We start from the raw sequence: 17,434 nt of genomic DNA, 5'->3' as shown, positions 1-17,434 counted from the left end.
ACTTCTTCTCCACCACCAGCATCTAGACGTCTCCAAGGGGATCCTGCCCTAATCCCTGTCACTGCTGGGACTGTGATGGGCGATTGGGGTCTAATCTCCAAAGAGTCCTGTATATCAATAAATCGTGCTCAATTCCTTTTAATGATCTCTCCTTATTGAACACCCTTATTCACATTAAGTGAAACGAGCTGAAGTTAAAAAAAAGGTACTGAAATAAGATAAAACTACATAAATAAATAAAGTATTTGGTCATTTTCCAATGTCCATTCGAATTATTTCTTACATTTGCTTTTGTTAGCATATTGTGCAAATCTCTGACAGTTTTTTGTTTCTATTTCTGTCACGGCTGCCGAGGCGAGCCGTGTGGAGTTGGAAGAAGGACCCAAGATGCAGGCAGTGGATGAAATGCTAGTGAGGTTTATTTACAAAGGTGTAGTGGCAAACAAGCAGTGGGGCATGACAAATAACTGAAGACACCTAAACTGGGAGAACTAAAAATAACAGACCTGGGAGCATACGATAAAGGGATGAGACGCAGAGAGACGCAGACGAGGAACAGGACACCGTGGGACACGGAGTAACACAGACAAACCGGCAACAGGCAGGAGAACACACAGGGCTTAAATACACACACCCACCAGTAATCAGGGGATGAGAGACAGGAGGGCAACACGGCTGGGAGGAATCAGAGCTGACGGGACAGGGGAAACGTAAACTGAACACATTCACATCAGACAGAGACCTTCACAATAAAACAGGAAACTAACAGACAGAGAACCAGACAGGACACTGAACTTGACAGGCGGACTCATAAGTAAACACAATAACACCATGGACAGACAGAGGGAACACAGAGAAGTGGGAGCAGGCAGGCAAAGAACAGAAACCTAACAAATGGCAAAATCACAACAGAATATATACTCGGAATGAACAAAAGCATAAGGAAACACAAAACACTGAGTCCTCAGACTCAGGACCATGACAATTTCCTTTTCTGCATAAAATAGCATGATTTATGCCCGTGCATAATTTCCATCCCAACTTGCATAATACTGCAGTGTTCCTTCAAGTGCCACTATGTGGGAGTTTAGAAGACTCATTCAACTGCTGATTAGTTTGGCATGTTATTTTGGAACATATACATATACAACATGTTATTCAGCTGCCTGCTTCGTACGCTGTTGGCTTTAACCACAGCTGTGACATTCAGAGAATTTCACTTACATTACTTTGAGGTCAAACAGTTCTGTGTTACACACTGTTGTCCTGTGAGGGGGTGGAACAAACCACCTCTATTAAGCGAATATAGTAGTTAAAAACAAAAATGTTAACATTAACTTAGTTATTCAACTGGATAAATGTGTATTTTGCAGGCTTTATAAGCTGAAATTCAGAGGGCACAGAGCATTCTCAGTTTGCACGTTCGACAGTCACTTACATTGTCCAGTTTTAAAACTAATCTTTTTAATTATGGGCTATTTTTGGGGTGTTTTTTTTTTTTTTTTTTACTGTTTTTATTGATTATGTGTATAGTTTTATGTACAGCCTAGTAGGAGTGATTTTTTAAGTACTTTACAAATAAAGTTGATATTGATATTATTTGAGTTAGAGACCTTCTGGTTGTGTTTAATTTGATATTTCTAGTAATTCTGTCATGGTCCTGGGTTTTGCCCCAGTGCTTTGTGTTGAATATTTTGGCTTCTTCTAAACCCTTTGTTTGTCTGTATTCATTGTTGTGTCATCCAGCATATTCCTGCTGTGTAACCCTCAGCTTTACGTTTCCTTGTTCTGCTCTGACCAGGCTGTGTGCTTATTTTTGTCCTCTCTGTAAGTTGCCAGTACTTCAAGTTAAAGTGCTTTCACATCCTGTCTCCTCCTGCACTTTGGAAGTTGGAAGTTAAAACTACTGAAACCAGATGCCGTGACGCATCAGTGGGCAAAAGTGTCCCAGTTTGGTCAAAAATGAAACCTCCTCCTGTTTTTCCTCTTAAATGAAACAAAGTTCAAAGTCCAAAACATTCCTACGGTGGTACGTGACAATACTATGAAAAAAGAAAAAAGAAATGATTATGTTTTCTTTTTTTTCTTTTCTTTTTTTCAAGTGATTTTTTTTTTATGAAAACACTAACAATTTAAGGGGCAATAAAATCGGTTTTCATATAAAAACACAGATTCGCTGCATAGCTTTGTAAATGGAGTTTAGTCAAAACATATGAACATTTAACATCAAACCAAAGCCAGATTAGAAAAATCCCCAAAGGTATTTTCCACTTCTGCTTTTTTAAATGTCGACAGTTAACCAAATGTTGTAGGTTAAACCTGGGTGTTAATCATTGTCTGGCTCTAGTTTGTCCTGGATAACTGAAATAAACTGATTTACACACAAACAGGTTGTCTTTGTGAGGTTTTCATTTGCCTTTGCAAATGGGGTCAAACAACTATAGGGCACAACTGCACTCATGGCCACATATTATAGTCAGGACATTCCATGCAAAAGATAACTTGCGCACTACATTTGAGTATATCTTGTGTTAAAAGATTATATGGAGACAAAACATGATAATATGGATACTTCCATTCAGCAAAGTCAGCTTTACACAGAGAATCTTAAAATCATACAAAGTTAAAACTTTGCAAGATTTGCTCCTTTTCTAGCATCACCACAGTTTAGTTTTCATGAATGAAACACAGTTTTATACACCCACCTGTTTTTCAGACACCAAACTGAGCTCATGGTCCTGAAGTTAAAACTGCTGAAACCAGATGCAGTGAAGCTTCAGTGGGCAAAAGTGCTCCAGTTAGGTCGAAAATGAAACCTCCTCCTGTTTTTCCTCTTAAATGAAACTAAAGTTCAAACCGTGGTTTTCTGTTCTTAGTTGTTAGCGCATCTCTTATGAGTGGGCGAATGCAGCTTTTTGGTGGTTTTGAAGTTAAAATGTACTGTTTTTCTCAAAAATGATGCCTGCAGGTTCATGTTCCTCATGCTTTTCATTCTGGATTTGGTCCTTTTAAGGACTCAAGTATGTCAGAAATAATAAACAGGTTTTTCTGTCCAAAGCTCAATATTGTTACAGGATTTTTTAAATTCCGATCTTTAAATTTCGCCCATTTAATTCTTATTTGTCAAACTTTGTAATGCAGAATTTAATAGGAGGGAAAGACGTAATCTCCGTTTCAGTTTATCCATAGCCTCCCTGTTATTGTTCATTTTGCAGCTTATCAGCCTGTGGTTTCCAAACTGTTGCAATGAAGCGTGAGAGAGCAAAGGGTTACTTCCTGTTGTCAGAGCCGGGCACTTTCTATGTTTAATGAAGGCAGTAAATGAACCTAAACCATCTTAATATCCAGGACAAATCAACAGCTCAGTATTTGCTGTGTACTGACACTGTCTGAATGATTAGTGTGAGTGATACACTGTAGCTCATATTCAAATGGTAAGTTTAAGTCGTTGTAGTTCTTACTTCTTATCCAGATGTTTCTGATTTCTAATGTAAATAATGGTAATTATAAAGGACACACACATATACACACTGCCTGGAGTATTTAGAGCCTGATAATAACAGTGCAGCACAGGACTCTGCTCCCTCTATTATTACTGCTGCTGCCCGGCAATGATGACAGAGAGGTGGTATAATAAAATACATTTCAAATGCTGTACTTCAGTTTTTTCTTTTTCCGCTATCTTTACAATTTAAAATATCTATATAAGCTTTACTTTCATATACTTTCTAGAACCTCATACATAAATATATCACTTCAAAATATAAATATCCATATATATGATAATACACACATGATCAGGTTGGTGTTGTTATGATCACAACAATGGAGGAGGATGATAATAAAAATGATGATTAAAGTTAAAATTATTATTCATTTGAATTCATTTTTCTTTATCACACACATATGTAGCCAATCCAGTTACAAATCACACATCACACACATTCAACTAACCTGTCTTTTGTTTATTTTGCATACACTGTTTTCCCTTCTCTCGTCCTGTTCTATTATTAGTTTCACATTTAAAGAAAAAACGTTAAAAAATACTTCATGTACTCAAGCATTCCATTTTATGTTGCTTTATTTATTGGCTTGGGAAGAAATATTCCTTCATCTGCAACTACTTGTAACTTTGCAGCTTTAGATTAGAATTGTTTAAAGTCAAATCTGAATGATTTCCCTGCAAAATGCTCCATTACTCGAATTTGTGAATCACAGGCCTTCTTTCCACCAGATTTCCTTCAGTCTTTCCTCTAGACAGCCCTGTACAGCATTTCAGGAAAATGGGTGTTATGTAGCAAAGGAAACAGAATAGTCGCAAGTACTCTATTTTGAGCGAAGAGGCAATCTCTGGGGCTAAAAAATGCGGTCAGTGCTGTGATGCCCAAAACTGCATTTCCTCTAGTGGCCATTTGAATCAATCCCACAGACTCCTCTCTTAAAATAACTAGATTTACAGCAGAAATAAACATTTATAATGGACAGAATTTGACCTTTTCAGAGCTTCTGTGGAAATTATTAAAGAAGAAGATGGACTAACGAAATGACATAGACAAGCTGTGTGTGGGTGTGGGAGGAGGATTTCATGGGAAACCATGAGAGAAAGAGGAAGCATGGAAGCAGTTTGGATGGGATGGCAGTGATGGCAGGACTATTATTAAAGCTTCCACTAATAAATGCTCTGCAGTCTGCTGGGCAAAGAGATGAAGACATCACACCGAAAGTCAGCATTTGTGTGCGTGTGCTACACATGCTGTGTTGTCGTGCCATTTTATTGGTTTCAGATAATTACTACCATCATGCTTTTGTGTTTAGATAGCTGCAGTACTTCTTCTGTATACTCCACAGCTGAAAAGTCTGAAGCATTAAAGTGCGCTGGGTTTAGTTTCTACATTTTCCACAACATCACTCAGATTGCTGTTGCCATAATGGTGATAACACTGACTTTAATCACCTTTATTCACCAATTTATTCACAAACACACATCTATCGAGCTCAATATACAAACAGTCAAAACAGCAGCCTGACTGACGACAGAAATATCCCAGAAATATGAAAACAAACCACATCTCAACACAGAATCTAGTAATTAAAATGTCACTCAAAAATGGCAGATGCAGCTGATCAGGTTTGAGAGAGAGTTAACACCTTATTATGTGTTTTACTGAGGGCACACAAGATGTTTAATACAAAAAATGCATCTTTTAGCTTTTTGAATACAATTAAAGAATTAAACCTTGTACCCTCCTTTCAAAGGCTGGTCACTCTCTTCCTTTACATCATTCAGTTTGACACTTTTACACACACAATAAGAAAAACGAATAAAGCTAAAACATTTTATCTAAATGTCTCTATTACATCACTTAACATGGACACCTGGAGTTGTTAAAACATGTCTCCAACTTAGATTTGCGATATATCTCACTTTTCTATAAATCAAAATTATTATGAAAATTGTATAATGATCAAAAGCTTTTCTCATCACTTCATTGGCACATTGGAAAGTTTTCTCTGCTGGCTCTTTATTATTTGCTACCGTCTGTGTTTTTTCAGTGTCTCTTGTAATGTTACACTGGAGCTGATCTTCACTGAGAAAAGTCATAACACCTGTACAAACACACTAGATAACCTGTGACTTTCCACTCTTAGAAATGTGATCATATATGAGAGTTCATGAAGCTAAAGCTCTTTGAAAAGGTACCTGAGTAAATGCTAGTAGCTGCTATTATTTGAAATAAATACTTTTTTGTCACATTGGAAATACAATAGCAGTTCGAGAAATTCAGTGCATTCGAGCAGTGGCGTGACTGGCTCGATGTCTAGCTAACACTTGAAAAGTCTGACCATTGTGAAGTCATCATTCACATACTGTTAGCACATTCTGATCAGACTGGCTCTGCCTGCAGGACTTTGGATTTCTCTGGGATCAGAGGTCAAGCATCATAGGGGTCATACATTGGGTTGTTGAAGTTTCCTGTCATGCCGTAATCTTGGCTGTCCAGGAGACGACCGTAGTTTGTCCGTCTGAAACGGATAATACAAAGACGAAACGGAGTGAGAGAAGCAGTGTTCCAAACACTTCAGTGAGGGGTTGACCTTTCTCACTCTTACAGTGATCAGAAGTTTCTAAGGGCAGTTATTTTGCTACTTAGTGTGACCTGAATCTAATGACTGAGTTCATTTTGCAACCACAGACACACTTCTAGGTTAGCTTTACTATTTAGATCTGGAAGCCATCTTTTATACCATCAATGAAAAAAAAAAACATTTTTAGAGCACGACTGACAAAGGATCAATCCCCTGGGAACTACCCTTTTGGTGACACATATGGGGGCTGCTTGGAGAAATGAAATCATCTGACTGGTACAATCAAATTTGGCTATGAACTATGAGCATTCAGCTTCTATAACACAAGTCGACTCACCTGATCTTGTAGTAGTAGAGCCCTCCCAACACAACGAGAACCAATACAATGAATAAAGAAACGATGGCTGCAATACTTCCTGGAGAAAAGAACAAAGAAATAGACAATAAGTCTAAGGGTTCCTCTTATAGTCTGTGGTTTGAGTCCAGGAGTTTGACTTGCCTTCAGGTTTTTATTGTTTCCTGTTTGGTTTCACTTGGGTTTGTCATTTCCTGTTTTGATCATTCTTGTACAGTGATGTTATTGAGTCTCTTTTTTTCTTTTTTTAATGGTGTTTAACTGTTTTTTTTTAAATATATTTTGTGTTTCTTATTTTATTATCTTAGTACACTCCTGACTGTTTCTAGTTGTGCCTCCATCTGTCTCACTCTGTCCTTAAGCCTCAGCCCATTTGTGTTTCCTTGAAATTCTTTTTTGTTCGTCTCTTTCCGTCATTTCCTGTTTTACTTTGAAGGTTAGTTTCTTTAATGTTCTGTGTTAGTTTTTCTTCCTGTCGGCCCTTCCCTGATGTGCATTCACTTTTTGTCACCTGTATCTCTTTCCTCACCTGTTTGTCACTCCCAGTCAATTCTGTGTATAAATAGTCCTGTCTTCCCTTTGTTGAAGTGCCTGTGTACTTTAGTGCGTGTTCCTTTGTGAAGTTTGTGGCGGATTTGGGTCCAACACTGTAATCCACAACGGTCAGTTTCATAAGTCCTCATGTTTTTAAATCAGTACATGTGACATTATGGTTTTTGGTTGTTTTTTATTTTATTTTGTAAAACATGCTTTTAAATTAAACTGAAGTAGACTAACTGTTATTTAAAGGCTGCATGAAAATTCTCTGCAGGTTAGTGCAGGATAAACCAGTTAGTTTGCTCTACTGTGATGGGTTTAAAGCAAAGAACAGTGTGTGACCCAATTAAACCCCTGATTATACACATTTGCCTGTTTAGAGGCAAAGTCACCCTCTACAATGTAGGCAACAGAATATATAGATTTTTTTTTAAATTTTTCCTTCTTTTTCTTTAGATTCAAATTGAGTATAGTTAGAATTTTAAAAAGTTAGACTAAATTTTGTTTTCTCATCTACTGATATTATTTATTCATTATGTTAAATCTAGCAGAAGGTTCAGTTAGCATTGCACAAAAATAAAAAAAACGCCCTCCAGAGCTACTTTTTACTTTCTTGCTTGTAAATTCCAGAGCCTGTACTTTTTTACTTTTACCTGAGAAAAGAAGTTAGATCAGTACTTCAACTATTACTGGAGTATTTTTAAATGTAGTAGTTGTACTTCTACTTGTACATTTGCTAACTGGTTAGTTCTAGGTGTGTTTCCTCCTGTTTCCCATCCACTCGTTATCCTCAGTCTTCCTCTTCTTGTTGTCGCATCGTCCCCATTTGCTGTGTGCGTCCTTGTGTATCATGGTTGGCTTGTAAACTCAAAGTTGTAAATGTTCTTTTTTTCCCCTTCTACTTTATAGTTCCTAGTAACTAGATTGTGAGTTCCTTCTTTAGTTCACTCCTTTTTGATTTGAGTCCTGCATTGGGTCCTACCTCTTCCTGCCACACAGCCTACATGACAGTTTATTAGTTTACTTTTTATATTGCTTTGAAAGAGTTCAATGGAGTGGTTAGCAATCACACTACATGTGCACTGTTCTTGAGTCAAACCAAACCCTGCCTGGTCTGACCTTTTCAATGGGCCAGGACAAAGTAGGGTTAACCATGCTCACACATAATATGCAGTAATCACACTAAATTTGAAAAAACTGGTGGTCAGAGTTATGTTTACTGTTCAGATTGTTTCAGCTAAGTATAAATTACTTAATGTGAATGCAGCCTAAATATATAGGCTTTTTGTGCATGTGTTTGGTCATAAACTAAACAACTGGACAGCTGTTTTAAAAATAGCAATCAACAAAAGGTTAAAGGACTCTGTAAATTACAGTTGAAATCAACCCGAACTCAATCGACTGATGTATCAGGAAAGCACTAACCAAAGAGCCACACCGCCAACAAGCTAAAATCAATCAGTCTAAAGTGTATTGAAAAATTTATTGAATGATTCTTCATTTGGGATTCATAAAATGTTTTTTTCCCATCAACTGAACACACCTGATGTTTAAGTATGTCAGTGGCCTCAGTCGACTGTACTGACTATGCAGAGATAAGCTAAAAGTCTCAAGAGGTGGTGGCCATTTTGTGGCACAGTGTACTATGAACTTAAGATAATTCTTTTCTTCCCAATGTCTAAAGTAACTGATCTTTGAGCTTTAGTTTTGATAAGTAATCTCCATGTGAGAAACTGGATGAAATCAGCCCACCTCAAGGATCTTATGTTTCTATTTGTTGGCGACACAGCCTAGAAAAATGTTCAGCTATAATCAATAAACACTTCCTTGATAAACAAGGCTGCTCTTAATACTCTTACTAGCCTTAATTTCAACATTAAATGACCTGCTTATTGCTGACTATGCGCCTCAGTTTATCAGAAAGCTGTCTGATCTTTGAACTGAGTCTTTAAACCTTTGATAGGTGGCACGCTTTGGAAATAGACACTGAAAATGCATTCTGTTATTTTCCAAAGAATGGACTGTAATTGAGCAGTGAAGATTTTTTGACAACACAAATCACCATTTGGAACTGATCATGACCTGCAAATTTTTATTTATTTATTTTTTAAATACAAACTTTTAGTTTAGGCGTTATTGGTGTTGAAAAATGTGTAACTGCTCATAAATGATCACCATACATTCTGGGCCTTTTTAAGTAACCAGATGATTCATATGAAATGAGCCAAAGGGACTGACATGAAATGACATACATTATCAGGTGCACTAGCCAATGATAACGGGAAATAAGCAGTAGGTTCCCATTTGTGGAAAACTACTTTTCTTTGCTATAAATCTCTTAAAGTTATTTTGGCTTTAATGAGATTAGATGGTCCAAATGCCCATGAAGTAACGTAAAGAATGTTTTAGTATACCTTATAATGTGATCTGAAAGTGATGATAATGACTGGATATTGTACACTTAGTGAATAAGCAGAGAAAGAACTAGCATTTATTTAGCTGGTAAGGACTTTACTATGAAGTAAACAAGGAAGCGTGAAAGGAAACTGTTCACATATTAACCACAGACTAAACCACGCTGAAAAGAGGTCAGTCACAGACAGGCAATAGAAGGGCTGGGGTAGTGCATGAGTATTGCATGCTTTCACTTTGCTCATTTAACAAAAGAACTATAAGTACCTGTGCCACTGTGTTTGTAAATCATATGTTCAACACATTCGCTGATATTTACATTCGGGTGTTATAGACAGACAGCTGGTTTACATCAGATTCAGGTCAGACACCAGTCATTTTGTTAGAGTACGTGCCCTTTACTGGCAGTATACTGTAACTATTCTTTGATTAAAACCAAAAGTTAATGAGTGACTGGCATACTAGAGATATCTGAAGGAGTACAATAAAGATAAGAAAATAATTTATCATTTCAAGGGAACACACAGTGAGTGTCTTGACAGAGCATCTGCAATAAACACAGAGTTGTCTAGAAAGGGCAGGTACTTGGGTAACAAGTTTTGGTGCAGTGTAATGTGGTACTATCAGATCAAATATGTGGCAGTGTCTCAGGTAAACGTTGTAGCATCCAAACTACAGTTTAGTGTTATCAAAAAAAGAAGAAGAAGTAATAAATTATATATGATAAACATTGTGTATACTAATACAAAATATACTTCCTTACTTTACTTTACGTGATATGTCTGATTAATTACCAGCTACTTGGAGACACTTGAATAAGAACAAGTTTTGCAAGAAACAAACAAACAAAAACCCTACACTATAAGTAAATTTCAGAGGTGTGTAAGCAATTTTAAGTGCATAATTTCATGTATTTTACTGGAAAGGAGACATAAATTACATTGTAAGTAGTTTTAAATGCTATGTTTATGGTATTTTGGAGGAAATTTTAAGGAAACAAATAATATTTTCCATCTGTCATCCTTTGCTGTATTTTTGGAGGGGTGCAGGCCTTAATCTTTCCATTTTTTATGCTTATTTTTTTAACATCTTTATTTAATATTCATTATTTTATGTGCACAATAGATATTCTGTTATCCATTTTTTTTTTAAATTATATTATAATTTTTTCTTGCTTTCCCCCTTATTTGAGTGTAGCTACCTGTATTTTTAGTTAAATATAATTACATAATTTTAAACACAATACATTGAAATTCCATTTAATTATATGAGCATTGAGGCCTTGCTCTTGGGTCATTTTTATAAAGTGTTACCTTTAATCCTACTGAGTTTGACATTTTAGGAGTTATGAGTTTGGGTATACCATTTTTAACACTGGGCACTTATTAGGTAGACCTGTTCAACTGCTCACTAACACAAATCATCTAATCTATCATATGATGGGAGCTCAATGCATTTCAATATGTAGACATGGTGAAGACGACATGCAGAAGTTCAAACTGAGCATAAGCAGGGTGAAGAAAGAGGATTTTAGTGATTTGAATGTAGCATGGTTGTTGGTGGCAGATGGGCTGATCTGAGAATCTCAGAAACTGCTGATCTGTTGGGATTTTTCCACACAACCATCTGTTCAAAGGTTTACAGTGAATGGTCCAAAAATGATCCAGTGAGCAGTAACTCTAGGTGAAAATGCCTTGTTAATCCCAGAGGTCAGAAGAAAATAGCAAGATTGCATCAAGTGAAAAGGAAGGCAACAGTAACTCGACTCAACTAACTGGCAGTTTGTCAGCTTTCATGGTGCCAAGAGGATAAACTATACATTTTTTTTTAGATCAGATTTCTATTTATAACTAATTAGTAATAATGTAATGCTTCTATGCTAAACTATGATAAAAATCTACATGATACTGTCTAGTCAAGCTCTGGTTATTGTTACCATTTTTGCATTCAGGCTTTTGATATTAGATGACATTTTTCAGTCTTGATGTCCTCTTGTCAGTGAAGATACACTGGTTTCTGACTTACTGTCATGTAGCAGAATTGTTGTGGGATCGATCGGAAAGGAAAGGAAATGCATGAAACAGAAAGGATAACTGTATCTGAGCAATACTCCATACCTGAGCTTAGACCTTTGGGCTTGTGTTCATCTTGCCCCACAGTGGTACCCTTCGTGGTGGCTCTTGGAGGGGTGGTGAATCCAGGAGTGGTAGTAGTTTCTGGGATTGTTTGAATACTTGCATTTAAAGTGCTTAAGGTGATCGTTGTGTTGGTGCTTTGGGCGATGTCAGTGGTGCTGTATGTTTGGGTGGCGCTCGTGGGAGTAATGGCTGTGCTGGTGCTTTGAGCGATGTCAGTGGTGCTGTTTGTTTGGGTGGCGTTTGTGGGAGTAATGGCTGTGCTGGTGCTTTGGGCGATGTCAGTGGTGCTGTTTGTTTGGGTGGCGTTTGTGGGAGTAATGGCTATGCTGGTGCTTTGGGCGATGTCAGTGGTGCTGTTTGTTTGGGTGGTGCTCGTGGGAGTAATGGCTGTGCTGGTGCTTTGGGCGATGTCAGTGGTGCTGTTTGTTTGGGTGGCGTTTGTGGGAGTAATGGCTATGCTGGTGCTTTGGGCGATGTCAGTGGTGCTGTTTGTTTGGGTGGTGCTTGTGGGAGTAATGGCTGTGCTGGTGCTTTGGTTGATGTCAGTGGTGCTGGTGTTTTCAGTGACACCTGCAGTTGATGTCTCGGTAAGGCTTGCAGAAGTTGAAGGTGGTGTTGTGGAGGTTACTATCTGTTTTGTTACTGCACAGAATAACAGCAGACCTGCAATTCAAGACAGGAGATTTTTGTAAGGTGGTGAGAATGTGATATATGACATTCCTCCTGCTTCCGAATGTAGACTTTGGAATTTTCCTGTCCTTTCTTTTCTCTCTTAAAATGATGGTAAACTAGTATTTCAGAGCTTTAGAAATCGATAGTAACGTGGACCCCTTCCATATGTACCAGGTAGGATTGAGAATGTTTTAGCTGATAAGTAGAGTGTCACACTGAAAGTTCTTGGTGTTAAATGAATTTCCAAATAGAAATTAGAGTTAGGTAGTATTAACCCCGATTCTTTTGTCCCCGTGATGGAACAGAGAAAACTGACTCATAGTGTGTTAAAACATTTATATTTCTTTTTATTCAATCATCTTCCGGAAGAGAGAGACCCCTACACAGCCCAAACGCCAGTTGCAGGATCTCTAATGTTTAAATTTGCAACATGTGTGCTTCCTGGAAAGTCTTCTGCTTTTGGAATTCATGCAATCTGATATAGGTTGTATATAGTTTTATAGGTTATTGATTTTATTTACTTCTCTGACTGATATTTAGTTAAAAAATATAGTGTGCAGCTTTATTTGGAGTTTATTGAACTCATGCCAATTAAAGGTACATTTTGGAAGCTGTTTTTATTTGTTTACAGGCTCATACTAACAGTACTGGTCCCAACCCTGGCTATATAGTAGGGTTGCATCAGGAAGGGGATCTGGTGTAACATCAGTGACAAATCAAATATGTAGCTTTATCTTTGGTGACCTCTTGGAAAATTAGAGAGAAGTTGAAAGCATCTATTACTAAAAGTATTGATCTTTTTTGTGAAACAGTTTGGGTGTTTTGGCAAATACAACACTGAGCTGTTTTCAAGGACTAAAGACGGTGAGTTTGCATGCACTAAACTATGTTAATTATACAATAAACCCATTAACTACATATAAAAGATGAATTTAGGCCTCCAGGTCTGAAGCTAAAGGGGAAAGACCTTACATTCTTTCTAATGTCCTGTAGGCTAAAACTGGTTGCAAAACTGTCAGACTGCACTTTTTTAAATTTAAGGTAGTTCTAATGTCACTTAGGTATGAACAGTATCTCACTTGCTTAGTCGGATTGAAGTCAATTAATTTTGCACAACTCCAGCTTTTATATATACAGTCCCCATCAAAAGTTTAAGACCACTTGAAAAATGGCATAAAATCATAGTTTGCATGGTTGGATCTCAACAATGTTCCATATAGAGCTTCAACATGCAAGAAGAAGAAATGGTAGTGAGACAAAATATTTTTCTGAGCATGCAATTTATTGAATACAACGCTTAAACCAAAACAGTCTGTTTTACAGCTGATCAAAAGTTTAGGACCACACCTAAAAAAAACCCTGTTATCCCCAAAGGTTTTCAATTGGATTTAGATCAGGGGAACATGCAGGATGGTCCAAAAGAGCAATGTTATTCTCCTGGATATAGTCCCTTGTTCTGTGTACTGTAGCGTTGTCCTGTTGAAAAACCCATTCGTTACTGCACAGATGAGGGCCATCAGTCATGAGGAATGCTCTCTGCAACATTTGGACATAGCCAGCAGCCGTTTGATGCCCCTGCACCTCCTGAAGCTCTGTTGTGGCATGTAGAAAACATCTCAGGTGGGATCTGCTTGTCTTGCCAGTAACACTGGAAACCATCAGGGCCATGAAGGTTAAATTTTTCTCATCAGAGAATAAAACTTTCTTCCATCTTTCATTGTCCCATGTTTGGTGCACTCTTGCAAAGTCTAAATGATCTGCTCTGTGGCGTTCAAGGAGACGAGGCCTTTGTAGACGTTTTTTGTTTTTGAAGCCCTTCAGTCTCCGATGCCGTCTGATGGTTATGGGGCTGCAGTCTGCACCAGTAACTGCCTTAATTTGGTTTGGGGATTGTCCAGTGTCTTGACAGACAGCCAGTTGGATCCTCCGGCTCAGTGCTAGTGAAATTTTTTGGGGTCTTCCACTTCACTTTTTTGTTCCATAAGCCTCGGGATCATTTAAGAAGTCCCAAATGACTTTCTTATTGCGTCAGACATCAGCAGGGATTGTGCGCTGCGAGAGACCCTGCTTATGCAGTTCAACAATAACACCACATTCAAAAAGGGAAAGTTTTTTTGCCTTTGCCATCAGTACATTATGACAGTGTGACTATCTGACAGAAAATGACAATGAATCCACATTTTTGCACAGATTTGGCCTTTTAAAGGGATGTGGTCCTAAACTATTGATCAGCTGTAAAACAGACTGTTTCATTTTAAGCGTTGTTTTCAATAAATTGCATGCTCAAAAAATGTTTTGTCTCACTCCTATTTCTTCTTGTTGCATGTTGAAGCTCTACTTGGAACCTTGTTAAGATCCAACCATGCAAAATATGATCTTAAACTTTTGACCGGGACTGTATATTTCATACCTCTTTGACCACTACCATTGTGCAATCAGAATGTAGTTGGTCATGGTTAGTCATGATAATTTATCTGGCGGAACCATGAAAAAAAAGCTCCCCCCATCTTTTGATTTGAAATTTAACATGAATAAAAGACCAGAAAGGCTGAACGTTTACAGTCTGTGTAGTACATATTTCATCACAGACACAGTCTTGCCATCAGCGTTTCTGTCAACGTAAAGGAAGTCAGAGCAGGGATCTAGTATGACGAATGTATTATTTCTTTCCTCCTTCTATTATAGTTGTTTGATCACAATTTTAAAAGTTTAATTTAAAAAAGAGAATCTAATGAAAATAAACTATCTACTTATCACCAGTGGGAGAAAGAAACATTAAAGTGATGATGCAGTACTTTGTGATAAAGATCCAACCCAAAGGTTCCAAAATAGTGTTGAGTCAAAAAAAGAAAAAAAAACAACACATTTCCTGTCTGAGAGCTTTAGCACCACATGTCATCATCACTCAGTTTAGACCGGTAGAAATGTGTCATTTACTTCCTTAACAAATCAAACACTGAAAAAGCATTGTGTTGTGTAACTTCTAGCAGGTCTGAGTTTAACCTTCTTACACTGAAAGTTCACTTCTAACAAGCTATTTGAACCAGTGAAAAGAGGCATTTTAAAGACACTGCAAAGGCTGACTTCACCAAAGAACCTTCAGTTCAAATAATTTGCAGATCAGCTACTGAAGGGAGTAATTTCTGCACTTATAATCTAAAAAAATACTAACAATAAACATGATAGTTCACATGGCTCTTCAGTCACTTACTAAAGTCCTTTATCTTAAAAACAGATCTAGGTAAATCAGAAAGGAGCCTGTTTTGATGTTTACTTACATGTTATCAGAGTTTGACGACTGACCCTCGTCATAGTTTTCCTTTAGCTGTATGTCTTCACAAACACTTTTGTGGCTGTAGCTTTGTGCTCTCTGCTCCCTGTAGAAAGCTGTAGTGTGTACGGCTGCTTGTGACTGTAGGTGACTAATTATAAAAGCCTGGGGGGGCGAGGCTTCGTGATGTCACTTCACTTTCCAAACCTCATGAGGCTGTGTTCATCAAAATATGAACAAGCGATGACAGGAAGTCTGACTAGAAATTGCAAAATTCATCTGTATTTGATTTTTTATAATGACTTCATCTTCATTTTTGATCTAAGATACGCCTGTAACAATTCGGAGATGACGTTTTGTCACTTTAGTATATTACAAAATAAGCATTAGCTTTAATCTTGTGTTTTGAATATCTGTGTCATTTATTCTATCTTATTTGGGGCTAGTGTATATGTAAATAATTAATCAAACCTTAAACCATTGATAATTGTAATTATTATTTTGTACCAGCAGAGAGCAGCACAAACATTTAAAACATGGCTCAGGCCTTCTCAACCAGCAGATAAGCTTATAATATACAACAGCGTTGATATACTTATAGACTCAAAGGTGTGAAATAACAGTGAAAACAAATAAATACTGTGTGAAAGTCTTCGTCCACCTCTCAATGCTTCCAAGGAGTCAGACTTGTAATGTTTTTTAAAAAGTGGTCCTGAGTAATAGTTCTCCAGGTTTGGACGTTGGCTGAGTTTGTTTTTGTTCAGCCACTTAATAAGACTGAACCAGTTTTTAATTGTATCTTCAGGATGTTGTTACTATAGGACATCATTTGTTCCAATATCTGTAGCTTAAAACTATTTATTGTATCATGGTCTCTCCTAAAGTGTTTTTGTGGATAATTGACTCCATTTACATATAGGGGCTTTTCCCATACTTCACTGAACAGGTATGTGCCACCCTGCCTAGACCTCTTGCCCCTCCTTCACCCCTCCCCCATCTAAAATTTTCTACATGGTTGAATCTATGAAAAACAGATAAAGATATCACAGTCTGAAGAACATACATTTATAATTTTGTACTAACAAGGTGAGTCTCAAAGAGCTGTTTGCTGAAAATTTGGCATGCCTTGCATAATGTGCAACGTGGGTCAAAAGAAGAAGTGGCAGGCCTAAAAAATAACCTATCTACTATCTATGAAAGATGCATCTGGGCCTTCAGGTGATACAGTTCTGTATCGATGGAAGGAAGGCACCGTCAAGAAGACAGAAAATAAATTTTGAGGTATGCCAGATTAAACAAGAACTGGACTGAAAATCCAGTGGGCACAAGTCAGATGGACTTGTGGCCACTCCCCCCTGTAAACTGTTATTCCACGTTGTTATTTATTAATTTTTACATTTCAATAAATCACTGCACATGTTTCCTATTTTCCCAGCAAAATGTAAAGAAATGAACGGTGACTCAATACTTTTTTATAGTACTGCATTGCACTACACAAAAGAGGTAAAGTTGTGCAACTGTTAATTATCCTGTTGTCTATAATTTTTATACTGCCCAGCTATGCTGTCAGCCTTTTGTCTTTTTTATCAGCATCATTCTTGCAAGTATGTCTAGGATTGCATACTATTGTTTGCATAATACTGTATGTCTTACTGAATTCCACACTTCAATATCCCAGCATCAGTCTAAAAGGTCACCATAAGCTGAGCCATCTGTGATGTTCAATATAAAGGCCTGTAGAATTTTAGATGACTGACACATTAGATTTAGATATAATCTGTCAGAGAACTAGTATGATTGAGAACTTCCTCTATGGTTTCATAATATGTGCATGTGAGATAGTCAAGAAAAGAAATGTTTAAATTTCAAGTCCAAGTCTCCCACTGAATTTATTTTTTCTAATGCTTTGTATCTTGTTTTGTTTAATATAAACAAGACCTTAAACATAACTTGTGATCACTG

General features: G+C 37.3%; 1 protein-coding gene across 1 annotated transcript; it reads right to left on the bottom strand.

The window, feature by feature from the left end:
- Nucleotides 1–4,063: 4,063 nt before the first annotated feature.
- On the bottom strand, nucleotides 4,064–15,618 carry parm1 (prostate androgen-regulated mucin-like protein 1). The gene is made up of 4 exons (XM_040000738.1): nucleotides 15,480–15,618; nucleotides 11,509–12,192; nucleotides 6,425–6,503; nucleotides 4,064–6,024 (listed from the first exon to the last, which is right to left on the bottom strand). The coding sequence occupies exons 1-4, from the start codon at nucleotides 15,511–15,513 to the stop codon at nucleotides 5,934–5,936; spliced, it is 888 nt and encodes a 295-aa protein (XP_039856672.1). The 5' UTR covers nucleotides 15,514–15,618; the 3' UTR covers nucleotides 4,064–5,933.
- Nucleotides 15,619–17,434: the final 1,816 nt, after the last annotated feature.

Source organism: Simochromis diagramma, unplaced genomic scaffold, assembly GCF_900408965.1.
Source record: "Simochromis diagramma unplaced genomic scaffold, fSimDia1.1 OVJJ01000596.1, whole genome shotgun sequence".
Lineage (NCBI taxonomy): Eukaryota > Metazoa > Chordata > Actinopteri > Cichliformes > Cichlidae > Simochromis > Simochromis diagramma.
The sequence above is the reverse complement of the archived record's forward strand: the minus strand, read 5'-3'. Positions and strand labels throughout refer to the sequence as shown.

Excerpts from the sequence above, each read along its gene's own strand:
- parm1 (XM_040000738.1), bottom strand. The coding sequence starts at position 15,513 with ATGACGAGGGTCAGTCGTCAAACTCTGATAACAT. Across the intron at positions 12,193-15,479 it reads TCGTCAAACTCTGATAACAT|GTCTGCTGTTATTCTGTGCA; the intron begins GTAAGTAAACAT and ends CTTGAATTGCAG. Across the intron at positions 6,025-6,424 it reads CTCTACTACTACAAGATCAG|ACGGACAAACTACGGTCGTC; the intron begins GTGAGTCGACTT and ends TATCCGTTTCAG.